The 27985-nt window shown below is 43.1% G+C and overlaps 2 protein-coding genes across 3 annotated transcripts in view; one reads left to right on the plus strand and one right to left on the minus strand.

Moving 5' to 3' along the window:
- The window catches only part of LOC125704464 (stonustoxin subunit alpha-like), a 302833-nt gene that overhangs the window by 165385 nt on the left and 109463 nt on the right, over positions 1-27985 (minus strand). The window lies entirely within an intron of this gene.
- LOC125705192 (protein unc-93 homolog B1-like) lies at positions 25848-27940 on the plus strand. The gene is made up of 4 exons (XM_048971634.1): positions 25848-25866; positions 26116-26240; positions 26772-26954; positions 27776-27940. The coding sequence occupies exons 1-4, from the start codon at positions 25848-25850 to the stop codon at positions 27938-27940; spliced, it is 492 nt and encodes a 163-aa protein (XP_048827591.1).

Here is a 27985-nt window from a genome sequence, read left to right on the forward strand (position 1 = left end):
TTCATTGTTGCAATAAAGACTGAATTCTGGATACTACACAAGCGGCCCTCTGACTTCTGATTTGGCGGGGAAGGAGAAAAAACCACGACAAGACTCGAACTGTAAGGCAACAGTGCTAACCACTGCACCACCATGCTGCCCCCACCTTACTTCCTTATCGAATATGCCACGCAAAGTCCTTACGCGATTCTGAACCTTTTCACATAGTTTTGAATGACTTTATTCTTGAAACATTGCAGGTTTTTTCTCATAACTTTATTCTCGAATTATGACTTTATTCTGTCAAATTACAACTTTAATCTTAAAAGTTTATTCTCGAGGTTTTATATTTTAATTTTTTTAGTCAAAGATTCCACACCTTAAAAATAGCTTTAATTTTATTAACTTAGGTTTTATTTCTTACGTAAAACAAAGTTACTGTTACTCCAAACCAAAATGTAATTGTTGAATTTTCTGATATTTAACATAAAATTGTTAAGGCTTATAATTAAGGAACTTTTACTTAATAATACCGCAGTTTAATTTACTTACAAAATGCTTTTGCAAAAACGATAAAAAGATATTTTAGTCAATTCTACGCAGGATTTTTCAGTGGACGTTCCCTTCATGAGGGTCAGCATTCATGTGGCATAAATTGCAGTAACGGAAATAACAGAAATTACATTTTCTGTTTTCTTTTAGTATAAACTCTGTCTATATTCTTTTAAAAGGTTTTCCCACTAAAATTACTTTTGCAACCATCTTCTATAATGTTGTTTGATGGACCACAGACACTCGTAATGTACTTATAAAATATAAACCGAAAAACATGTTTGCACACAATGCCATTTTACAGTTAAATTAACTTTTACATAAAGTTCAGTAAATGTTTCACTAGAGAGCACGATATTAAGTTTTGTAACAAACACTTAGACTTACCTCTGTTTTTCCTAATGAATTTCACAGTAACCGTCTGCAGTCCTTTGCGACTTTACTTCCTTAGTTCACATTTCTGTTGGAAAATGTTTGAATCTCAAGTAACTACATAACTTTAAGTATATAATCGGAAATAGTATGTTTTTCTTACTTATATTACTTTTAAGAATTTTGAAATCCCTACGATTCCTAACATTCATTATATTTAACCAAAATCTTAAACAGCATTCTTTAGCGTTTTGCCTGTAACTCAGATTACCATAATCCTGTGATATTCTGTTCGGCAGCCCGTCCAGGAGGGCACCCCAGCTGTGTGCCCTAGGATAACGGCTGGATGGATGGACTGCGATGTGACTTTCCTCTTGAAATTAAACTACAGACCACATATGAAGGTACGGCTGAACTGAGGAATGAGCCAAAGAGTGAGCCGTATAAATACTGGAACGTTGTACTTTCAGTTTCACTTTCCTAGTTTCATATTGACAGTAGGTATTCAGCCATATTTCAGCCGGGGCACCACCTTCATGACTGATGTGCAAATTGGAAACAACTGCTGTGTTTCCCAAACCTGCTAGGTGTAAGTTTTTCCTCATGTATAGTTATACCCCGTTTAGCTCTTTTTCTATCTACCTGCCTTTGTTAGATCCCTGATGTTGCCTTTTGTTTTTTGGTTTGAGTTCTGTTTAAAATAATATTTCCTGTGTTTTGTGAGCTGCTAGTTGGATCGTCCCTCCATCATGCTCTGCTATAAAACGAGTGGTGCCAGGACGACCTCTTAATGAGGCAAAGAGGAACACGAAGTGCCCATTAATATCTGCAGATAAAATACAGACAATGCTCTCATTTACAGAAAGTTAGCAGCTGTATGTCAATATAAGTCACCAACACAGACAGCCTGGGATGTTGGAGGAGAATGGATACCCTTGCAGATTTGGGGGTCTACTACTTGACAGGGGTCCTAGAATATGTAAAATTATAGACCTATATGAAATTGTGTTGAGGGGCAAGGTCCCATTTTGTCAGGGGGGCCAGAATGTCTAGGTACACCCCTGCAGACAGCATGACATGAACGCAGCAGGCGTGCAGTGGTCCATCATGGTGAAATTATTGTTTGATGCAAGTAATTGCTGGTGTTCTCTGTTCATTGACGATCTTTAGGAGGCATGGACAACTTGAAATAAAAAAAACTTGAAAAACCTTCAACTTGAGCTAGTTTTAGTGTTGTACAGTTGAAGTAAAAAACCCCCAAGGAAAAAAAAGTCACATGGACAATATGACTTCAGTGATGGAACTGGAACTTTTGGAGCCGTGAGCGATAAGCCCATGAGAAGGAAGTGTCAATGAAATAAAATGGCCGCCGGTTGACAAATTGTGGCAGGGGGGGCCTACAGAGTGACTATAACATCTCGTTTAACCGCTGGCCCTGAGTGTGAGAAGCACATAGCCAGCAGCCCCATCCTGGCAGAAAGCACATTACCGCTATTTATTATGTCTGCTTCTGTTTAGAAATTGAATCATGCAGGTAGGCAGGGGCTGAGCTAACAATAGCATCCGGAGGTATATAGAGAGCGGTTATTAGCAGTACAGGCAGTTCTTTAGGCAAGTAATATGGTCTGCACACAACAGACATTGCCTCTATGTCTGGGGTTCTTTAGCCTGACTAACAAGCTTGACCGGCAGCCCCGTTTTTGTTTACGTTCCTTCCGCCGCCGGCATCGCTTGGCAGAACCGATAACGATCCACGGAGTGCCCAATGATCTCACTATCTCCGGGGGAATGTTGTTGAACCGCTGATAATGACTGGAAACAGGAATCTGGCTGTTATATCCTCCTGAGACCCAGGGAAAAAAAGTATTTTGATTTTGATTTTTTTCATATAAATCCAGTGTTGGGGTGGTAAGAAACAAACTGCAAACATTATTTTTTTGTACCTAACTTTAAATTTTACAACATGTGCACTTCAGTGCATTACAGGATTTCATTACTGTGAAAGATCAAGAAAATTCAATAGCTTATTATGAAAATTCAACACTCCACTGAAATCTTTGCGAGCAGGATATCAAAACATAGTGAACATATTTCCATTAAAAACAACACAGAAACACATTCATTTATGATATCTGAGGAAGCACTGTGATTTTTTTGGAGACACAGAGGAACATTTGACACTTCACACATCTCACATACATTTTGCTGTTGCACCCAGGCATTCTGCACCTGAAAGGACGTGGAATGTCAACCATTTCAGGCAGGTGAACTGCACCATATTTCCTTATTGCCTCATTTGGGTGGGGCTTCCTTTTCTTAATTTGCGGAGAAAACTCTTCATCACTTGAATCACTCAGGTCTTGTTGACATGTTTGTCCCTGAGTTATCAGTTCCTCGACCAAAAGGAGTTTGAACTCCAGGTACTGAGAGGTGATCTTTGCAGCTTGTTGCAAGGCCTGGTTATCTTGTCGGTACTGAAGCCACGAGTTGGTGATGGCCAAATCAATGAAGTGAAGTATGGTGCGAACAGTCCACTTCTTGGTCCGGCTGGACATTCTGTAGAAACTGAGCATTCGATCGCACATGTCCACCCCTCCCATATTGATGTTATATTCCGCAACCACTGCAGGTCTTGGGACTTGGATTCGCCTCTTTTCTTTCTTTGACCATCTGGAACAGGTATTCAGGGGCTCAATTCCATGGGCAGTCGATGCCATGACAACAGGCTTGTTGTCCATCCACTTGGTGACTGCTGTTTCATCCGGTCTCCGTACAATCATTTCTGATGACCCTCTTGGTTTTCTCCTCAGGATGTTGTCAACAGTGAAGCAGCACTCTTTTGGAATGCAATTCTTTTGAAACGTTCCTGTAGCAGAGAGGCCCCTTTTTTGAAGAGCATCCAGAACACTGATGGTGGTAAAATACCGGTCAAAGTAGACTAGTGATCCTCTAGGACGTGTCTCAGTCAAACACAGGACTGCATTTCTACCTATTCCCATCTGTTGGACTTGCGTGAAGGTGTTCTTTCCCATGTAGGTTTCAAAATCCAGTACTAAGCCACCTGGATTTGCAAGAACGAACACCTTTAATCCTGTTGGATTCGGCTTCCCAGGTACAAACTGACGAACCGGACAACGGCTGGTGAATGGAACAATCTGTTCGTCAATACAGACCTTTGTTGGTCTAGGTAGGTTGAGGCAACCTTGGAGGACTCTCTTCATAACAGGTCTGACTTTCCACAGGGGATCCTTTTTCTTTTCATCTTCTGGCACATCCAGATAATTCACCACTTTCAATGAAGACCTGATCTTGAAGAAACGATCACGTGTCATAGAATCAGCTATAATTGGGACTCTTGTTTTTGCAGTCCAATACATTTTGATTCTTGGATATCCAAGGCATGCCATGTACAGAGAGATTCCTAAAAAGGTGTTGATCTCTTCTGCCGTTGTCTTTAAACTACACCCTGAATCCTGTACCATACGCTGGTTGTGAAGAATGACAGGTCCTGAATTAGTTTTTCATCAATGTACTGTTGGAAGTCCTGCTGTGGGCTCCAACCGGTACGAGTCATTGGGGTACCGTCATCTTCAGTTCTGTGTTGTTCCAACACAGGCATTAATCTAAGACATAGAAAATGAATTTAGTAAAATGCAATTTCCCTTTGGGGATTAATAAAGTATGTATGTATCTCTCTCTCTCTCTCTCTCTCTCTCTCTATCTATCTATGTATCTATATATCTATCAATCTATTTATTTATTTACTGGAACACATTTCTTTATGCCATCCTTCCTATTTTGCTCATAGTCAAAGATCTTGCATCTGCGCAAGAACTTTTGGAGCCGTGAGCGATAAGCCCATGAGAAGGAAGTGTCAATGAAATAAAATGGCCGCCGGTTGACAAATTGTGGCAGGGGGGGCCTACAGAGTGACTATAACATCTCGCTTAACCGCTGGCCCTGAGTGTGAGAAGCACATAGCCAGCAGCCCCATCCTGGCAGAAAGCACATTACCGCTATTTATTATGTCTGCTTCTGTTTAGAAATTGAATCATGCAGGTAGGCAAGGGCTGAGCTAACAATAGCATCCGGAGGTATATAGAGAGCGGTTATTAGCAGTACAGGCAGTTCTCTAGGCAAGTAATATGGTCTGCACACAACAGACATTGCCTCTATGTCCGGGGTTCTTTAGCCTGACTAACAAGCTTGACCGGCAGCCCCGTTTTTGTTTACGTTCCTTCCGCCGCCGGCATCGCTTGGCAGAACCGATAACGATCCACGGAGTGCCCAATGATCTCACTATCTCCGGGGGAATGTTGTTGAACCGCTGATAATGACTGGAAACAGGAATCTGGCTGTTATATCCTCCTGAGACCCAGGGAAAAAAAGTATTTTGATTTTGATTTTTTTCATATAAATCCAGTGTTGGGGTGGTAAGAAACAAACTGCAAACATTATTTTTTTGTACCTAACTTTAAATTTTACAACATGTGCACTTCAGTGCATTACAGGATTTCATTACTGTGAAAGATCAAGAAAATTCAATAGCTTATTATGAAAATTCAACACTCCACTGAAATCTTTGCGAGCAGGATATCAAAACATAGTGAACATATTTCCATTAAAAACAACACAGAAACACATTCATTTATGATATCTGAGGAAGCACTGTGATTTTTTTGGAGACACAGAGGAACATTTGACACTTCACACATCTCACATACATTTTGCTGTTGCACCCAGGCATTCTGCACCTGAAAGGACGTGGAATGTCAACCATTTCAGGCAGGTGAACTGCACCATATTTCCTTATTGCCTCATTTGGGTGGGGCTTCCTTTTCTTAATTTGCGGAGAAAACTCTTCATCACTTGAATCACTCAGGTCTTGTTGACATGTTTGTCCCTGAGTTATCAGTTCCTCGACCAAAAGGAGTTTGAACTCCAGGTACTGAGAGGTGATCTTTGCAGCTTGTTGCAAGGCCTGGTTATCTTGTCGGTACTGAAGCCACGAGTTGGTGATGGCCAAATCAATGAAGTGAAGTATGGTGCGAACAGTCCACTTCTTGGTCCGGCTGGACATTCTGTAGAAACTGAGCATTCGATCGCACATGTCCACCCCTCCCATATTGATGTTATATTCCGCAACCACTGCAGGTCTTGGGACTTGGATTCGCCTCTTTTCTTTCTTTGACCATCTGGAACAGGTATTCTGGGGCTCAATTCCATGGACAGTCGATGCCATGACAACAGGCTTGTTGTCCATCCACTTGGTGACTGCTGTTTCATCCGGTCTCCGTACAATCATTTCTGATGACCCTCTTGGTTTTCTCCTCAGGATGTTGTCAACAGTGAAGCAGCACTTTTTTGTAATGCAATTTTTTTGAAACGTTCCTGTAGCAGAGAGGCCCCTTTTTTGAAGAGCATCCAGAACACTGATGGTGGTAAAATACCGGTCAAAGTAGACCAGTGATCCTCTGGGACGTGTCTCAGTCAAACACAGGACTGCATTTCTACCTATTCTCATCTTTTGGACTTGCGTGAAGGTGTTCTTTCCCATGAAGGTTTCAAAATCCAGTACTAAGCCACCTGGATTTGCAAGAACAAACACCGTCAATCCTGTTGGATTCGGCTTCCCAGGTACAAACTGACTAACCGGACAACGGCCGGTGAACGGTACAAATCTGTTCATCAATACAGACCTTTGTTGGTCTAGGTAGGTTGAGGCAACCTTGTAGGACTCTCTTCATAACAGGTCTGACTTTCCACAGGGGATCCTTTTTCTTTTCATCTTCTGGCACAATCAGATCATCCACCACTTTCAATGAAGACCTGATCTTGAAGAAACGATCACGTGTCATAGAATCAGCTATAATTGTGACTCTTATTTTTGCAATCCAATACATTTTGATTCTTGGATATCCAAGGCATGCCATGTACAGAGAGATTCCTAAGAAGGTGTTGATCTCTTCTGCCGTTGTCTTTAAACTACACCCTGAATCCTGTACCATACGCTGGTTGGTGAAGAAGGACAGGTCCTGAATTAGTTTTTCATCAATGTACTGTTGGAAGTACTGCTGTGGGCTCCAACCAGTACTAGTCATTGGGGTACCGTCATCTTCAGTTCTGTGTTGTTCCAACACAGGCATGAATCTAAGACATAGAAAATGAATTTAGTAAAATGCAATTTCCCCTTTGGGGATTAATAAAGTATGTATGTATCTCTCTCTCTCTCTCTCTCTCTCTATCTATCTATCTATCTATCTATTTATTTACTGGAACACATTTCTTTATACCATCCTTCCTTTTTTGCTCATAATCAAAGATCTTGCACTGGCACAAGAACTTTTGGAGCCGTGAGCAATAAGCCCATGAGAAGGAAGTGTCAATGAAATAAAATGGCCGCCGGTTGACAAATTGTTGCGGGGGGGCCTACAGAGTGACTATAACATCTCGCTTAACCGCTGGCCCTGAGTGTGAGAAGCACATAGCCAGCAGCCCCATCCTGGCAGAAAGCACATTACCGCTATTTATTATGTCTGCTTCTGTTTAGAAATTGAATCATGCAGGTAGGCAAGGGCTGAGCTAACAATAGCATCCGGAGGTATATAGAGAGCGGTTATTAGCAGTACAGGCAGTTCTCTAGGCAAGTAATATGGTCTGCACACAACAGACATTGCCTCTATGTCCGGGGCTCTTTAGCCTGACTAACAAGCTTGACCGGCAGCCCCGTTTTTGTTTACGTTCCTTCCGCCGCCGGCATCGCTTGGCAGAACCGATAACGATCCACGGAGTGCCCAATGATCTCACTATCTCCGGGGGAATGTTGTTGAACCGCTGATAATGACTGGAAACAGGAATCTGGCTGTTATATCCTCCTGAGACCCAGGGAAAAAAAGTATTTTGATTTTGATTTTTTTCATATAAATCCAGTGTTGGGGTGGTAAGAAACAAACTGCAAACATTATTTTTTTGTACCTAACTTTAAATTTTACAACATGTGCACTTCAGTGCATTACAGGATTTCATTACTGTGAAAGATCAAGAAAATTCAATAGCTTATTATGAAAATTCAACACTCCACTGAAATCTTTGCGAGCAGGATATCAAAACATAGTGAACATATTTCCATTAAAAACAACACAGAAACACATTCATTTATGATATCTGAGGAAGCACTGTGATTTTTTTGGAGACACAGAGGAACATTTGACACTTCACACATCTCACATACATTTTGCTGTTGCACCCAGGCATTCTGCACCTGAAAGGACGTGGAATGTCAACCATTTCAGGCAGGTGAACTGCACCATATTTCCTTATTGCCTCATTTGGGTGGGGCTTCCTTTTCTTGATTTGTGGAGAAAACTCTTCATCACTTGAATCACTCAGGTCTTGTTGACATGTTTGTCCCTGAGTTATCAGTTCCTCGACCAAAAGGAGTTTGAACTCCAGGTACTGAGAGGTGATCTTTGCAGCTTGTTGCAAGGCCTGGTTATCTTGTCGGTACTGAAGCCACGAGTTGGTGATGGCCAAATCAATGAAGTGAAGTATGGTGCGAACAGTCCACTTCTTGGTCCGGCTGGACATTCTGTAGAAACTGAGCATTCGATCGCACATGTCCACCCCTCCCATATTGATGTTATATTCCGCAACCACTGCAGGTCTTGGGACTTGGATTCGCCTCTTTTCTTTCTTTGACCATCTGGAACAGGTATTCAGGGGCTCAATTCCATGGGCAGTCGATGCCATGACAACAGGCTTGTTGTCCATCCACTTGGTGACTGCTGTTTCATCCGGTCTCCGTACAATCATTTCTGATGACCCTCTTGGTTTTCTCCTCAGGATGTTGTCAACAGTGAAGCAGCACTCTTTTGGAATGCAATTCTTTTGAAACGTTCCTGTAGCAGAGAGGCCCCTTTTTTGAAGAGCATCCAGAACACTGATGGTGGTAAAATACCGGTCAAAGTAGACCAGTGATCCTCTGGGACGTGTCTCAGTCAAACACAGGACTGCATTTCTACCTATTCCCATCTGTTGGACTTGCGTGAAGGTGTTCTTTCCCATGTAGGTTTCAAAATCCAGTACTAAGCCACCTGGATTTGCAAGAACGAAGACCTTTAATCCTGTTTGATTCGGCTTCCCAGGTACAAACTGACGAACCGGACAACGGCTGGTGAACGGAACAATCTGTTCGTCAATACAGACCTTTGTTGGTCTAGGTAGGTTGAGGCAACCTTGGAGGACTCTCTTCATAACAGGTCTGACTTTCCACAGGGGATCCTTTTTCTTTTCATCTTCTGGCACATCCAGATAATTCACCACTTTCAATGAAGACCTGATCTTGAAGAAACGATCACGTGTCATAGAATCAGCTATAATTGGGACTCTTGTTTTTGCAGTCCAATACATTTTGATTCTTGGATATCCAAGGCATGCCATGTACAGAGAGATTCCTAAAAAGGTGTTGATCTCTTCTGCCGTTGTCTTTAAACTACACCCTGAATCCTGTACCATACGCTGGTTGTGAAGAATGACAGGTCCTGAATTAGTTTTTCATCAATGTACTGTTGGAAGTCCTGCTGTGGGCTCCAACCGGTACGAGTCATTGGGGTACCGTCATCTTCAGTTCTGTGTTGTTCCAACACAGGCATGACTCTAAGACATAGAAAATGAATTTAGTAAAATGCAATTTCCCTTTGGGGATTAATAAAGTATGTATGTATCTCTCTCTCTCTCTCTCTCTCTCTCTCTATCTATCTATCTATATATCTATCAATCTATTTATTTATTTACTGGAACACATTTCTTTATGCCATCCTTCCTATTTCGCTCATAGTCAAAGATCTTGCATCTGCGCAAGAACTTTTGGAGCCGTGAGCGATAAGCCCATGAGAAGGAAGTGTCAATGAAATAAAATGGCCGCCGGTTGACAAATTGTGGCAGGGGGGGCCTACAGAGTGACTATAACATCTCGCTTAACCGCTGGCCCTGAGTGTGAGAAGCACATAGCCAGCAGCCCCATCCTGGCAGAAAGCACATTACCGCTATTTATTATGTCTGCTTCTGTTTAGAAATTGAATCATGCAGGTAGGCAAGGGCTGAGCTAACAATAGCATCCGGAGGTATATAGAGAGCGGTTATTAGCAGTACAGGCAGTTCTCTAGGCAAGTAATATGGTCTGCACACAACAGACATTGCCTCTATGTCCGGGGAACAGACTGTGGTGATGATCTTAGTGTTTGTGCACCAGTTGTTATGTGTGTAAATGCACAAACCTCCACCTATACTTTTTCCGGCTGCAGCCTTCCTGTCGCTGCGGTGCATTGTGCGGTCTGCTAGCTGCATTGAGGCATCGGGAATTTCCTCTCATAGCCACGTCTCCGTGATGACCAAGGCACAACAATTGCTGATGAGTGGATGTCCGGCAAGTAGGAGGTTCAGTTCATCGATTTTATTGACGATCGAATGTGCGTTGCTCAGGAAAATGCTGGGAAGCGGTGGTTTAAAAGGTGGTTCTTTAGCCTGACTAACAAGCCTGAACGGCAGCCCCGCTTTTGTTTACGTTCCTTCCGCCGCCGGCATCGCTTGGCAGAACCGATAACGATCCACGGAGCGCCCAATGATCTCACTATCTCCGGGGGAATGTTGTTGAACCGCTGATAATGACTGGTAACAGGAATCAGGCTGTTATATCCTCCTGAGACCCAGGGAAAAAAAGTATTTTGATTTTGATTTTTTTCATATAAATCCAGTGTTGGGGTGGTAAGAAACAAACTGCAAACATTATTTTTTGTACCTAACTTTAAATTTTACAACATGTGCACTTCAGTGCATAACAGGATTTCATTGCTGTGAAAGATCAAGAAAATTCAATAGCTTATTATGAAAATTCAACACTCCACTGAAATCTTTGCGAGCAGGATATCAAAACATATTGAACATATTTCCATAAAAACAACACAGAAACACATTCATTTATGATATCTGAGGAAGCACTGTGATTTTTTGGAGACACAGAGGAACATTTGACACTTCACACATCTCACATACATTTTGCTGTTGCACCCAGGCATTCTGCACCTGAAAGGACGTGGAATGTCAACCATTTCAGGCAGGTGAACTGCACCATATTTCCTTATTGCCTCATTTGGGTGGGGCTTCCTTTTCTTGATTTGCGGAGAAAACTCTTCATCACTTGAATCACTCAGGTCTTGTTGACATGTTTGTCCCTGAGTTATCAGTTCCTCGACCAAAAGGAGTTTGAACTCCAGGTACTGAGAGGTGATCTTTGCAGCTTGTTGCAAGGCCTGGTTATCTTGTCGGTACTGAAGCCACGAGTTGGTGATGGCCAAATCAATGAAGTGAAGTATGGTGCGAACAGTCCACTTCTTGGTCCGGCTGGACATTCTGTAGAAACTGAGCATTCGATCGCACATGTCCACCCCTCCCATATTGATGTTATATTCCGCAACCACTGCAGGTCTTGGGACTTGGATTCGCCTCTTTTCTTTCTTTGACCATCTGGAACAGGTATTCAGGGGCTCAATTCCATGGGCAGTCGATGCCATGACAACAGGCTTGTTGTCCATCCACTTGGTGACTGCTGTTTCATCCGGTCTCCGTACAATCATTTCTGATGACCCTCTTGGTTTTCTGCTCAGGATTTTGTCAACAGTGAAGCAGCACTCTTTTGGAATGCAATTCTTTTGAAACGTTCCTGTAGCAGAGAGGCCCCTTTTTTGAAGAGCATCCAGAACACTGATGGTGGTAAAATACCGGTCAAAGTAGACCAGTGATCCTCTGGGACGTGTCTCAGTCAAACACAGGACTGCATTTCTACCTATTCCCATCTGTTGGACTTGCGTGAAGGTGTTCTTTCCCATGTAGGTTTCAAAATCCAGTACTAAGCCACCTGGATTTGCAAGAACGAAGACCTTTAATCCTGTTTGATTCGGCTTCCCAGGTACAAACTGACGAACCGGACAACGGCTGGTGAACGGAACAATCTGTTCGTCAATACAGACCTTTGTTGGTCTAGGTAGGTTGAGGCAACCTTGGAGGACTCTCTTCATAACAGGTCTGACTTTCCACAGGGGATCCTTTTTCTTTTCATCTTCTGGCACATCCAGATAATTCACCACTTTCAATGAAGACCTGATCTTGAAGAAACGATCACGTGTCATAGAATCAGCTATAATTGGGACTCTTGTTTTTGCAGTCCAATACATTTTGATTCTTGGATATCCAAGGCATGCCATGTACAGAGAGATTCCTAAAAAGGTGTTGATCTCTTCTGCCGTTGTCTTTAAACTACACCCTGAATCCTGTACCATACGCTGGTTGTGAAGAATGACAGGTCCTGAATTAGTTTTTCATCAATGTACTGTTGGAAGTCCTGCTGTGGGCTCCAACCGGTACGAGTCATTGGGGTACCGTCATCTTCAGTTCTGTGTTGTTCCAACACAGGCATTAATCTAAGACATAGAAAATGAATTTAGTAAAATGCAATTTCCCTTTGGGGATTAATAAAGTATGTATGTATCTCTCTCTCTCTCTCTCTCTCTCTCTCTCTCTATCTATCTATCTATATATCTATCAATCTATTTATTTATTTACTGGAACACATTTCTTTATGCCATCCTTCCTATTTCGCTCATAGTCAAAGATCTTGCATCTGCGCAAGAACTTTTGGAGCCGTGAGCGATAAGCCCATGAGAAGGAAGTGTCAATGAAATAAAATGGCCGCCGGTTGACAAATTGTGGCAGGGGGGGCCTACAGAGTGACTATAACATCTCGCTTAACCGCTGGCCCTGAGTGTGAGAAGCACATAGCCAGCAGCCCCATCCTGGCAGAAAGCACATTACCGCTATTTATTATGTCTGCTTCTGTTTAGAAATTGAATCATGCAGGTAGGCAAGGGCTGAGCTAACAATAGCATCCGGAGGTATATAGAGAGCGGTTATTAGCAGTACAGGCAGTTCTCTAGGCAAGTAATATGGTCTGCACACAACAGACATTGCCTCTATGTCCGGGGCTCTTTAGCCTGACTAACAAGCTTGACCGGCAGCCCCGTTTTTGTTTACGTTCCTTCCGCCGCCGGCATCGCTTGGCAGAACCGATAACGATCCACGGAGTGCCCAATGATCTCACTATCTCCGGGGGAATGTTGTTGAACCGCTGATAATGACTGGAAACAGGAATCTGGCTGTTATATCCTCCTGAGACCCAGGGAAAAAAAGTATTTTGATTTTGATTTTTTTCATATAAATCCAGTGTTGGGGTGGTAAGAAACAAACTGCAAACATTATTTTTTTGTACCTAACTTTAAATTTTACAACATGTGCACTTCAGTGCATTACAGGATTTCATTACTGTGAAAGATCAAGAAAATTCAATAGCTTATTATGAAAATTCAACACTCCACTGAAATCTTTGCGAGCAGGATATCAAAACATAGTGAACATATTTCCATTAAAAACAACACAGAAACACATTCATTTATGATATCTGAGTAAGCACTGTGATTTTTTTGGAGACACAGAGGAACATTTGACACTTCACACATCTCACATACATTTTGCTGTTGCACCCAGGCATTCTGCACCTGAAAGGACGTGGAATGTCAACCATTTCAGGCAGGTGAACTGCACCATATTTCCTTATTGCCTCATTTGGGTGGGGCTTCCTTTTCTTAATTTGCGGAGAAAACTCTTCATCACTTGAATCACTCAGGTCTTGTTGACATGTTTGTCCCTGAGTTATCAGTTCCTCGACCAAAAGGAGTTTGAACTCCAGGTACTGAGAGGTGATCTTTGCAGCTTGTTGCAAGGCCTGGTTATCTTGTCGGTACTGAAGCCACGAGTTGGTGATGGCCAAATCAATGAAGTGAAGTATGGTGCGAACAGTCCACTTCTTGGTCCGGCTGGACATTCTGTAGAAACTGAGCATTCGATCGCACATGTCCACCCCTCCCATATTGATGTTATATTCCGCAACCACTGCAGGTCTTGGGACTTGGATTCGCCTCTTTTCTTTCTTTGACCATCTGGAACAGGTATTCTGGGGCTCAATTCCATGGACAGTCGATGCCATGACAACAGGCTTGTTGTCCATCCACTTGGTGACTGCTGTTTCATCCGGTCTCCGTACAATCATTTCTGATGACCCTCTTGGTTTTCTCCTCAGGATGTTGTCAACAGTGAAGCAGCACTTTTTTGTAATGCAATTTTTTTGAAACGTTCCTGTAGCAGAGAGGCCCCTTTTTTGAAGAGCATCCAGAACACTGATGGTGGTAAAATACCGGTCAAAGTAGACCAGTGATCCTCTGGGACGTGTCTCAGTCAAACACAGGACTGCATTTCTACCTATTCCCATCTTTTGGACTTGCGTGAAGGTGTTCTTTCCCATGAAGGTTTCAAAATCCAGTACTAAGCCACCTGGATTTGCAAGAACAAACACCGTCAATCCTGTTGGATTCGGCTTCCCAGGTACAAACTGACTAACCGGACAACGGCCGGTGAACGGTACAAATCTGTTCATCAATACAGACCTTTGTTGGTCTAGGTAGGTTGAGGCAACCTTGTAGGACTCTCTTCATAACAGGTCTGACTTTCCACAGGGGATCCTTTTTCTTTTCATCTTCTGGCACAATCAGATCATCCACCACTTTCAATGAAGACCTGATCTTGAAGAAACGATCACGTGTCATAGAATCAGCTATAATTGTGACTCTTATTTTTGCAATCCAATACATTTTGATTCTTGGATATCCAAGGCATGCCATGTACAGAGAGATTCCTAAGAAGGTGTTAATCTCTTCTGCCGTTGTCTTTAAACTACACCCTGAATCCTGTACCATACGCTGGTTGGTGAAGAAGGACAGGTCCTGAATTAGTTTTTCATCAATGTACTGTTGGAAGTACTGCTGTGGGCTCCAACCAGTACTAGTCATTGGGGTACCGTCATCTTCAGTTCTGTGTTGTTCCAACACAGGCATGAATCTAAGACATAGAAAATGAATTTAGTAAAATGCAATTTCCCCTTTGGGGATTAATAAAGTATGTATGTATCTCTCTCTCTCTCTCTCTCTCTCTCTCTATCTATCTATCTATCTATCTATTTATTTACTGGAACACATTTCTTTATACCATCCTTCCTTTTTTGCTCATAATCAAAGATCTTGCACTGGCACAAGAACTTTTGGAGCCGTGAGCAATAAGCCCATGAGAAGGAAGTGTCAATGAAATAAAATGGCCGCCGGTTGACAAATTGTTGCGGGGGGGCCTACAGAGTGACTATAACATCTCGCTTAACCGCTGGCCCTGAGTGTGAGAAGCACATAGCCAGCAGCCCCATCCTGGCAGAAAGCACATTACCGCTATTTATTATGTCTGCTTCTGTTTAGAAATTGAATCATGCAGGTAGGCAAGGGCTGAGCTAACAATAGCATCCGGAGGTATATAGAGAGCGGTTATTAGCAGTACAGGCAGTTCTCTAGGCAAGTAATATGGTCTGCACACAACAGACATTGCCTCTATGTCCGGGGCTCTTTAGCCTGACTAACAAGCTTGACCGGCAGCCCCGTTTTTGTTTACGTTCCTTCCGCCGCCGGCATCGCTTGGCAGAACCGATAACGATCCACGGAGTGCCCAATGATCTCACTATCTCCGGGGGAATGTTGTTGAACCGCTGATAATGACTGGAAACAGGAATCTGGCTGTTATATCCTCCTGAGACCCAGGGAAAAAAAGTATTTTGATTTTGATTTTTTTCATATAAATCCAGTGTTGGGGTGGTAAGAAACAAACTGCAAACATTATTTTTTTGTACCTAACTTTAAATTTTACAACATGTGCACTTCAGTGCATTACAGGATTTCATTACTGTGAAAGATCAAGAAAATTCAATAGCTTATTATGAAAATTCAACACTCCACTGAAATCTTTGCGAGCAGGATATCAAAACATAGTGAACATATTTCCATTAAAAACAACACAGAAACACATTCATTTATGATATCTGAGGAAGCACTGTGATTTTTTTGGAGACACAGAGGAACATTTGACACTTCACACATCTCACATACATTTTGCTGTTGCACCCAGGCATTCTGCACCTGAAAGGACGTGGAATGTCAACCATTTCAGGCAGGTGAACTGCACCATATTTCCTTATTGCCTCATTTGGGTGGGGCTTCCTTTTCTTGATTTGTGGAGAAAACTCTTCATCACTTGAATCACTCAGGTCTTGTTGACATGTTTGTCCCTGAGTTATCAGTTCCTCGACCAAAAGGAGTTTGAACTCCAGGTACTGAGAGGTGATCTTTGCAGCTTGTTGCAAGGCCTGGTTATCTTGTCGGTACTGAAGCCACGAGTTGGTGATGGCCAAATCAATGAAGTGAAGTATGGTGCGAACAGTCCACTTCTTGGTCCGGCTGGACATTCTGTAGAAACTGAGCATTCGATCGCACATGTCCACCCCTCCCATATTGATGTTATATTCCGCAACCACTGCAGGTCTTGGGACTTGGATTCGCCTCTTTTCTTTCTTTGACCATCTGGAACAGGTATTCAGTGGCTCAATTCCATGGGCAGTCGATGCCATGACAACAGGCTTGTTGTCCATCCACTTGGTGACTGCTGTTTCATCCGGTCTCCGTACAATCATTTCTGATGACCCTCTTGGTTTTCTCCTCAGGATGTTGTCAACAGTGAAGCAGCACTCTTTTGGAATGCAATTCTTTTGAAACGTTCCTGTAGCAGAGAGGCCCCTTTTTTGAAGAGCATCCAGAACACTGATGGTGGTAAAATACCGGTCAAAGTAGACCAGTGATCCTCTGGGACGTGTCTCAGTCAAACACAGGACTGCATTTCTACCTATTCCCATCTGTTGGACTTGCGTGAAGGTGTTCTTTCCCATGTAGGTTTCAAAATCCAGTACTAAGCCACCTGGATTTGCAAGAACGAAGACCTTTAATCCTGTTTGATTCGGCTTCCCAGGTACAAACTGACGAACCGGACAACGGCTGGTGAACGGAACAATCTGTTCGTCAATACAGACCTTTGTTGGTCTAGGTAGGTTGAGGCAACCTTGGAGGACTCTCTTCATAACAGGTCTGACTTTCCACAGGGGATCCTTTTTCTTTTCATCTTCTGGCACATCCAGATAATTCACCACTTTCAATGAAGACCTGATCTTGAAGAAACGATCACGTGTCATAGAATCAGCTATAATTGGGACTCTTGTTTTTGCAGTCCAATACATTTTGATTCTTGGATATCCAAGGCATGCCATGTACAGAGAGATTCCTAAAAAGGTGTTGATCTCTTCTGCCGTTGTCTTTAAACTACACCCTGAATCCTGTACCATACGCTGGTTGTGAAGAATGACAGGTCCTGAATTAGTTTTTCATCAATGTACTGTTGGAAGTCCTGCTGTGGGCTCCAACCGGTACGAGTCATTGGGGTACCGTCATCTTCAGTTCTGTGTTGTTCCAACACAGGCATGACTCTAAGACATAGAAAATGAATTTAGTAAAATGCAATTTCCCTTTGGGGATTAATAAAGTATGTATGTATCTCTCTCTCTCTCTCTCTCTCTCTCTCTCTATCTATCTATCTATATATCTATCAATCTATTTATTTATTTACTGGAACACATTTCTTTATGCCATCCTTCCTATTTCGCTCATAGTCAAAGATCTTGCATCTGCGCAAGAACTTTTGGAGCCGTGAGCGATAAGCCCATGAGAAGGAAGTGTCAATGAAATAAAATGGCCGCCGGTTGACAAATTGTGGCAGGGGGGGCCTACAGAGTGACTATAACATCTCGCTTAACCGCTGGCCCTGAGTGTGAGAAGCACATAGCCAGCAGCCCCATCCTGGCAGAAAGCACATTACCGCTATTTATTATGTCTGCTTCTGTTTAGAAATTGAATCATGCAGGTAGGCAAGGGCTGAGCTAACAATAGCATCCGGAGGTATATAGAGAGCGGTTATTAGCAGTACAGGCAGTTCTCTAGGCAAGTAATATGGTCTGCACACAACAGACATTGCCTCTATGTCCGGGGCTCTTTAGCCTGACTAACAAGCTTGACCGGCAGCCCCGTTTTTGTTTACGTTCCTTCCGCCGCCGGCATCGCTTGGCAGAACCGATAACGATCCACGGAGTGCCCAATGATCTCACTATCTCCGGGGGAATGTTGTTGAACCGCTGATAATGACTGGAAACAGGAATCTGGCTGTTATATCCTCCTGAGACCCAGGGAAAAAAAGTATTTTGATTTTGATTTTTTTCATATAAATCCAGTGTTGGGGTGGTAAGAAACAAACTGCAAACATTATTTTTTTGTACCTAACTTTAAATTTTACAACATGTGCACTTCAGTGCATTACAGGATTTCATTACTGTGAAAGATCAAGAAAATTCAATAGCTTATTATGAAAATTCAACACTCCACTGAAATCTTTGCGAGCAGGATATCAAAACATATTGAACATATTTCCACAAAAACAACACAGAAACACATTCATTTATGATATCTGAGGAAGCACTGTGATTTTTTGGAGACACAGAGGAACATTTGACACTTCACACATCTCACATACATTTTGCTGTTGCACCCAGGCATTCTGCACCTGAAAGGACGTGGAATGTCAACCATTTCAGGCAGGTGAACTGCACCATATTTCCTTATTGCCTCATTTGGGTGGGGCTTCCTTTTCTTAATTTGCGGAGAAAACTCTTCATCACTTGAATCACTCAGGTCTTGTTGACATGTTTGTCCCTGAGTTATCAGTTCCTCGACCAAAAGGAGTTTGAACTCCAGGTACTGAGAGGTGATCTTTGCAGCTTGTTGCAAGGCCTGGTTATCTTGTCGGTACTGAAGCCAGGAGTTGGTGATGGCCAAATCAATGAAGTGAAGTATGGTGCGAACAGTCCACTTCTTGGTCCGGCTGGACATTCTGTAGAAACTGAGCATTCGATCGCACATGTCCACCCCTCCCATATTGATGTTATATTCCGCAACCACTGCAGGTCTTGGGACTTGGATTCGCCTCTTTTCTTTCTTTGACCATCTGGAACAGGTATTCAGGGGCTCAATTCCATGGGCAGTCGATGCCATGACAACAGGCTTGTTGTCCATCCACTTGGTGACTGCTGTTTCATCCGGTCTCCGTACAATCATTTCTGATGACCCTCTTGGTTTTCTCCTCAGGATGTTGTCAACAGTGAAGCAGCACTCTTTTGGAATGCAATTCTTTTGAAACGTTCCTGTAGCAGAGAGGCCCCTTTTTTGAAGAGCATCCAGAACACTGATGGTGGTAAAATACCGGTCAAAGTAGACCAGTGATCCTCTGGGACGTGTCTCAGTCAAACACAGGACTGCATTTCTACCTATTCCCATCTGTTGGACTTGCGTGAAGGTGTTCTTTCCCATGTAGGTTTCAAAATCCAGTACTAAGCCACCTGGATTTGCAAGAACGAAGACCTTTAATCCTGTTTGATTCGGCTTCCCAGGTACAAACTGACGAACCGGACAACGGCTGGTGAACGGAACAATCTGTTCGTCAATACAGACCTTTGTTGGTCTAGGTAGGTTGAGGCAACCTTGGAGGACTCTCTTCATAACAGGTCTGACTTTCCACAGGGGATCCTTTTTCTTTTCATCTTCTGGCACATCCAGATAATTCACCACTTTCAATGAAGACCTGATCTTGAAGAAACGATCACGTGTCATAGAATCAGCTATAATTGGGACTCTTGTTTTTGCAGTCCAATACATTTTGATTCTTGGATATCCAAGGCATGCCATGTACAGAGAGATTCCTAAAAAGGTGTTGATCTCTTCTGCCGTTGTCTTTAAACTACACCCTGAATCCTGTACCATACGCTGGTTGTGAAGAATGACAGGTCCTGAATTAGTTTTTCATCAATGTACTGTTGGAAGTCCTGCTGTGGGCTCCAACCGGTACGAGTCATTGGGGTACCGTCATCTTCAGTTCTGTGTTGTTCCAACACAGGCATGAATCTAAGACATAGAAAATGAATTTAGTAAAATGCAATTTCCCTTTGGGGATTAATAAAGTATGTATGTATCTCTCTCTCTCTCTCTCTCTCTCTCTCTCTCTCTCTCTCTATCTATCTATCTATATATCTATCAATCTATTTATTTATTTACTGGAACACATTTCTTTATGCCATCCTTCCTATTTCGCTCATAGTCAAAGATCTTGCATCTGCGCAAGAACTTTTGGAGCCGTGAGCGATAAGCCCATGAGAAGGAAGTGTCAATGAAATAAAATGGCCGCCGGTTGACAAATTGTGGCAGGGGGGGCCTACAGAGTGACTATAACATCTCGCTTAACCGCTGGCCCTGAGTGTGAGAAGCACATAGCCAGCAGCCCCATCCTGGCAGAAAGCACATTACCGCTATTTATTATGTCTGCTTCTGTTTAGAAATTGAATCATGCAGGTAGGCAAGGGCTGAGCTAACAATAGCATCCGGAGGTATATAGAGAGCGGTTATTAGCAGTACAGGCAGTTCTCTAGGCAAGTAATATGGTCTGCACACAACAGACATTGCCTCTATGTCCGGGGAACAGACTGTGGTGATGATCTTAGTGTTTGTGCACCAGTTGTTATGTGTGTAAATGCACAAACCTCCACCTATACTTTTTCCGGCTGCAGCCTTCCTGTCGCTGCGGTGCATTGTGCGGTCTGCTAGCTGCATTGAGGCATCGGGAATTTCCTCTCATAGCCACGTCTCCGTGATGACCAAGGCACAACAATTGCTGATGAGTGGATGTCCGGCAAGTAGGAGGTTCAGTTCATCGATTTTATTGACGATCGAATGTGCGTTGCTCAGGAAAATGCTGGGAAGCGGTGGTTTAAAAGGTGGTTCTTTAGCCTGACTAACAAGCCTGAACGGCAGCCCCGCTTTTGTTTACGTTCCTTCCGCCGCCGGCATCGCTTGGCAGAACCGATAACGATCCACGGAGCGCCCAATGATCTCACTATCTCCGGGGGAATGTTGTTGAACCGCTGATAATGACTGGTAACAGGAATCAGGCTGTTATATCCTCCTGAGACCCAGGGAAAAAAAGTATTTTGATTTTGATTTTTTTCATATAAATCCAGTGTTGGGGTGGTAAGAAACAAACTGCAAACATTATTTTTTGTACCTAACTTTAAATTTTACAACATGTGCACTTCAGTGCATAACAGGATTTCATTGCTGTGAAAGATCAAGAAAATTCAATAGCTTATTATGAAAATTCAACACTCCACTGAAATCTTTGCGAGCAGGATATCAAAACATATTGAACATATTTCCATAAAAACAACACAGAAACACATTCATTTATGATATCTGAGGAAGCACTGTGATTTTTTGGAGACACAGAGGAACATTTGACACTTCACACATCTCACATACATTTTGCTGTTGCACCCAGGCATTCTGCACCTGAAAGGACGTGGAATGTCAACCATTTCAGGCAGGTGAACTGCACCATATTTCCTTATTGCCTCATTTGGGTGGGGCTTCCTTTTCTTGATTTGCGGAGAAAACTCTTCATCACTTGAATCACTCAGGTCTTGTTGACATGTTTGTCCCTGAGTTATCAGTTCCTCGACCAAAAGGAGTTTGAACTCCAGGTACTGAGAGGTGATCTTTGCAGCTTGTTGCAAGGCCTGGTTATCTTGTCGGTACTGAAGCCACGAGTTGGTGATGGCCAAATCAATGAAGTGAAGTATGGTGCGAACAGTCCACTTCTTGGTCCGGCTGGACATTCTGTAGAAACTGAGCATTCGATCGCACATGTCCACCCCTCCCATATTGATGTTATATTCCGCAACCACTGCAGGTCTTGGGACTTGGATTCGCCTCTTTTCTTTCTTTGACCATCTGGAACAGGTATTCAGGGGCTCAATTCCATGGGCAGTCGATGCCATGACAACAGGCTTGTTGTCCATCCACTTGGTGACTGCTGTTTCATCCGGTCTCCGTACAATCATTTCTGATGACCCTCTTGGTTTTCTGCTCAGGATTTTGTCAACAGTGAAGCAGCACTCTTTTGGAATGCAATTCTTTTGAAACGTTCCTGTAGCAGAGAGGCCCCTTTTTTGAAGAGCATCCAGAACACTGATGGTGGTAAAATACCGGTCAAAGTAGACCAGTGATCCTCTGGGACGTGTCTCAGTCAAACACAGGACTGCATTTCTACCTATTCCCATCTGTTGGACTTGCGTGAAGGTGTTCTTTCCCATGTAGGTTTCAAAATCCAGTACTAAGCCACCTGGATTTGCAAGAACGAAGACCTTTAATCCTGTTTGATTCGGCTTCCCAGGTACAAACTGACGAACCGGACAACGGCTGGTGAACGGAACAATCTGTTCGTCAATACAGACCTTTGTTGGTCTAGGTAGGTTGAGGCAACCTTGGAGGACTCTCTTCATAACAGGTCTGACTTTCCACAGGGGATCCTTTTTCTTTTCATCTTCTGGCACATCCAGATAATTCACCACTTTCAATGAAGACCTGATCTTGAAGAAACGATCACGTGTCATAGAATCAGCTATAATTGGGACTCTTGTTTTTGCAGTCCAATACATTTTGATTCTTGGATATCCAAGGCATGCCATGTACAGAGAGATTCCTAAAAAGGTGTTGATCTCTTCTGCCGTTGTCTTTAAACTACACCCTGAATCCTGTACCATACGCTGGTTGTGAAGAATGACAGGTCCTGAATTAGTTTTTCATCAATGTACTGTTGGAAGTCCTGCTGTGGGCTCCAACCGGTACGAGTCATTGGGGGTACCGTCATCTTCAGTTCTGTGTTGTTCCAACACAGGCATGACTCTAAGACATAGAAAATGAATTTAGTAAAATGCAATTTCCCTTTGGGGATTAATAAAGTATGTATGTATCTCTCTCTCTCTCTCTCTCTCTCTCTCTATCTATCTATCTATATATCTATCAATCTATTTATTTATTTACTGGAACACATTTCTTTATGCCATCCTTCCTATTTCGCTCATAGTCAAAGATCTTGCATCTGCGCAAGAACTTTTGGAGCCGTGAGCGATAAGCCCATGAGAAGGAAGTGTCAATGAAATAAAATGGCCGCCGGTTGACAAATTGTGGCAGGGGGGGCCTACAGAGTGACTATAACATCTCGCTTAACCGCTGGCCCTGAGTGTGAGAAGCACATAGCCAGCAGCCCCATCCTGGCAGAAAGCACATTACCGCTATTTATTATGTCTGCTTCTGTTTAGAAATTGAATCATGCAGGTAGGCAAGGGCTGAGCTAACAATAGCATCCGGAGGTATATAGAGAGCGGTTATTAGCAGTACAGGCAGTTCTCTAGGCAAGTAATATGGTCTGCACACAACAGACATTGCCTCTATGTCCGGGGAACAGACTGTGGTGATGATCTTAGTGTTTGTGCACCAGTTGTTATGTGTGTAAATGCACAAACCTCCACCTATACTTTTTCCGGCTGCAGCCTTCCTGTCGCTGCGGTGCATTGTGCGGTCTGCTAGCTGCATTGAGGCATCGGGAATTTCCTCTCATAGCCACGTCTCCGTGATGACCAAGGCACAACAATTGCTGATGAGTGGATGTCCGGCAAGTAGGAGGTTCAGTTCATCGATTTTATTGACGATCGAATGTGCGTTGCTCAGGAAAATGCTGGGAAGCGGTGGTTTAAAAGGTGGTTCTTTAGCCTGACTAACAAGCCTGAACGGCAGCCCCGCTTTTGTTTACGTTCCTTCCGCCGCCGGCATCGCTTGGCAGAACCGATAACGATCCACGGAGCGCCCAATGATCTCACTATCTCCGGGGGAATGTTGTTGAACCGCTGATAATGACTGGTAACAGGAATCAGGCTGTTATATCCTCCTGAGACCCAGGGAAAAAAAGTATTTTGATTTTGATTTTTTTCATATAAATCCAGTGTTGGGGTGGTAAGAAACAAACTGCAAACATTATTTTTTGTACCTAACTTTAAATTTTACAACATGTGCACTTCAGTGCATAACAGGATTTCATTGCTGTGAAAGATCAAGAAAATTCAATAGCTTATTATGAAAATTCAACACTCCACTGAAATCTTTGCGAGCAGGATATCAAAACATATTGAACATATTTCCATAAAAACAACACAGAAACACATTCATTTATGATATCTGAGGAAGCACTGTGATTTTTTGGAGACACAGAGGAACATTTGACACTTCACACATCTCACATACATATTGCTGTTGCACCCAGGCATTCTGCACCTGAAAGGACGTGGAATGTCAACCATTTCAGGCAGGTGAACTGCACCATATTTCCTTATTGCCTCATTTGGGTGGGGCTTCCTTTTCTTGATTTGCGGAGAAAACTCTTCATCACTTGAATCACTCAGGTCTTGTTGACATGTTTGTCCCTGAGTTATCAGTTCCTCGACCAAAAGGAGTTTGAACTCCAGGTACTGAGAGGTGATCTTTGCAGCTTGTTGCAAGGCCTGGTTATCTTGTCGGTACTGAAGCCACGAGTTGGTGATGGCCAAATCAATGAAGTGAAGTATGGTGCGAACAGTCCACTTCTTGGTCCGGCTGGACATTCTGTAGAAACTGAGCATTCGATCGCACATGTCCACCCCTCCCATATTGATGTTATATTCCGCAACCACTGCAGGTCTTGGGACTTGGATTCGCCTCTTTTCTTTCTTTGACCATCTGGAACAGGTATTCAGGGGCTCAATTCCATGGGCAGTCGATGCCATGACAACAGGCTTGTTGTCCATCCACTTGGTGACTGCTGTTTCATCCGGTCTCCGTACAATCATTTCTGATGACCCTCTTGGTTTTCTGCTCAGGATTTTGTCAACAGTGAAGTGGCACTCTTTTGGGATGCGATTCTTTTGAATTGTTCCTGTAGCAGAGAGGCCCCTTTTTTGAAGAGCATCCAGAACACTGATGGTGGTAAAATACCGGTCAAAGTAGACCAGTGACCCTCTGGGACGTGTCTCAGTCAAACACAGGACTGCATTTCTACCTATTCCCATCTGTTGGACTTGCGTGAAGGTGTTCTTTCCCATGTAGGTTTCAAAATCCAGTACTAAGCCACCTGGATTTGCAAGAACAAACACCATCAATCCTGTTGGATTCGGTTTCCCAGGTACAAACTGACTAACCGGACAACGGCCAGTGAACGGAACAATCTGTTCATCAATACAGACCTTTGTTGGCCTTATTACAGATTAATTAAACATTTTCTGTAAGTTTGGCTTCTTATCAATGAAAGATACTTAAGGCTGCTGACAGTGGCTGATTTTGTTGCATTAAAATCATAATCTAACCTGTTGACTTAATAATGGAAACATTGAATTACGTATTCTGATATGTAATTGGGTAAAGGATTTAATTACAGGTGTGTATGTCTGAGTGACTGGTGTGTGAGTGTGAATGGTGTGTGACTGGTGTGTGAGTGTGACTGGTGTCTAACTTCTGGTGTCTAAATTCCAACTAAACAGACACTCATTTTTTTCGCATTTGTGTCTTTCGGCTGAGTCTGGTCTTTGCAGAGCTCCCCATGGGAGACTTTAATGATTTCGGGTATGAAAAAGAAATAAAATTTCCATCTGTATAGATAGGTAAAATATGTACATGTCTTTCAATTGTCCAACCAACGTGTATACAGACACTTCTCTACTTACGAGCTTTCAATTTACGAACTTTCAGACATACGAATGAAGAGGACTGCAAGTTCAAAGGCTCCCGTTCCCTGTCCACAACATCAATATTTGTTTTCTGCTCGCCAATTCCGCCCAGTACGACTTCTGGCTGCTACCCCAGCGCAGTGTGCGTACTCCCAACATCCTAGTTCTTTGTACTTGCGTATACCCTTAAAATGATGCTGAATAACGACTTACGAACATTTATTTATTAGCTATGAATGGCCGTTCGGAAGGTAACTTGTTCGTAAGTAGAGGAGCGTCTGTATTACCTACATAGAATAGGGTATGTTACGTAGGATATGCGATAAGAGATACTTTCCTCTGATTAATGGTATAGAGTTCACTGTAGAATTGAATGATAGACGTGTAGGTGTGTATAGCGGAGAAATATCCTCCCAAGGAAACGAACCCTGCAAATTCCTTTATTTTCTGCTTTAGGGTTTTGCAGTTGATTTACTTTTGTGTGTTTCTGCGTGTCACAGGCGCGACGTCGTCCAGGGTGATAACGGGGCTCAATAAGACAGTGCTGTCCCGTCTGCCGCCCTCTCTGCTGCTCATCAAGGTGGAGAGCGTGATGATGGGAGCCGCCTTTCTCGCCATGATTATTGTGAGGCTCCCAGTCGCTCTCCACCGCCTCCCTCTCTCAGCCTGAACTTAGGGCTCTTATTCAGCTCCCAAGAAGGGCGCCTCCATACTGTGATTTATTGAAATGGGAAATTGTGCGGTTTTGGAGCCCCCTGTTGGCCACAACCTGTCACTGCATTAAGAGGCCAGGGGGCCCCAAGGTGACTTTTTGAGGGGGGGCCAAAAACAAGAAACCCTGTACTTGGTTGAGTGTTTCATGGGATGAATGTTAAAATGAATATTTACTGTACCGGTATCTATATCTCACAAAGCCTTGAAAATCCATATGCCTGCCTTGATATCAAAATGAGTGAATAATAATCTATATTATTTATACTTAAGCAATGATATTGATAATATCTTATATAATAGGTATATTCATGCTGTTACCTATTACTTGTAATATTATCATTATTATTATCAATATTACCATTTTATTTGTTGGGACACCAGGCTGAACAGAAAACAAAAATCGATCTTGTTGCATCTCTCACCTCCCATCGTTTACCCACAGTTCCTTGCTCTCTGTGGTGCGGCGTACCGGCCAACGGAGGAGATCGACCTTCGTAGCATCGGATGGGGTAACATCTTCCAGCTGCCCTTCAAGCACCTGCGGGATTATCGCATACGTCTGCTCTGCCCCTTTTTCATCTACAGCGGCTTTGAGATCCTGTTCGCCGTGACGGGGCTCATGCTGGTGAGCAGGGGGTCCCACACCTTACACCCCTCACACTGCACACCAGTGTTTCTCTAACTGGTCTTCGGGGCCCCCCGGCCATATTTTAACGTGGATTATTTGGCAGGCAGTTGGGAGGGAACAAAAATGTGCGCGGTCTGGGGGCCTCGAGGACTGGGTTCATAAAACATCACTGTACACTAACATCTCTGGATTTAAACATCTGTGGTTCTTTATGTGTCATTCTATGCAGATTCACTGGTAATGTTTTCAGTGATGCCCAGTATGACTCATAGATTATAGTCTCTGTTCAGCTCTGTGTGACACTGTAGCAAGCGGTCCAGTGTGTATGTAGGATTTTGTGGTAAAGTTTAGGTCAGCTGTTCAAACCCAGGTGTGAGGACTTTACTGGGTGAGGTTGTCCACTCCAGTGTAGTCCTTCGTTAAACTGGCAGTATGATTAATCATGCCGTTAAAGAAATTTTTAAACATGTTAAAGCAAAAAAAAGGACCTATGCATGTTTTGATTACCCACATATCAATGTTCAAAGTTTCTTCTCCAATAGAGGTTCATTGATTGTAGATTGTAGTAAAATTTAAATCTAAATCATCTAGAATACTAGTAATAACTACAGATCAGGAGTAAAGGTATTGAAATTATTTAAGCTTGCAGATGCATTTAGCCAAAGTGACGTGCACTGATTTTTGATCAAGCAGTAAGTCCATGGAGGAATCAGGAATTGAACTGGTCACCTTCTGATCACAGCATGCTAATCCACTGAGCCTCACACCACCAAACATGTACCTGATACATGATCTTCTGTCTCTCTCTCTCTGTCTAGTCTTACGGCGTCTGCTCTGTTGGCTTGGAGAATCTGTGGGCCCTGGTCATCGCGTACGGCTTGTCGGCGTCCATCTTCTCGGCACTGCCTCCGATGCTGATGTGGCTGGATCACTGGGTTCCGCTCCGCACGGGGGCCGCATCAGAAGGGACAGTGTTTGGTTAGTATTAATAACTAATATACTGGGCTGGATATATGGGTCTGGGGTGT

This window comes from Brienomyrus brachyistius, chromosome 12 (assembly GCF_023856365.1).
Source record: "Brienomyrus brachyistius isolate T26 chromosome 12, BBRACH_0.4, whole genome shotgun sequence".
Lineage (NCBI taxonomy): Eukaryota > Metazoa > Chordata > Actinopteri > Osteoglossiformes > Mormyridae > Brienomyrus > Brienomyrus brachyistius.

Coding starts and splice junctions, on each gene's coding strand:
- LOC125705192 (XM_048971634.1), top strand. Junction 26,241..26,771: donor CCTTTCTCGCCATGATTATT/GTGAGGCTCCCA, acceptor GTTTACCCACAG/TTCCTTGCTCTCTGTGGTGC. Junction 26,955..27,775: donor CCGTGACGGGGCTCATGCTG/GTGAGCAGGGGG, acceptor CTCTCTGTCTAG/TCTTACGGCGTCTGCTCTGT.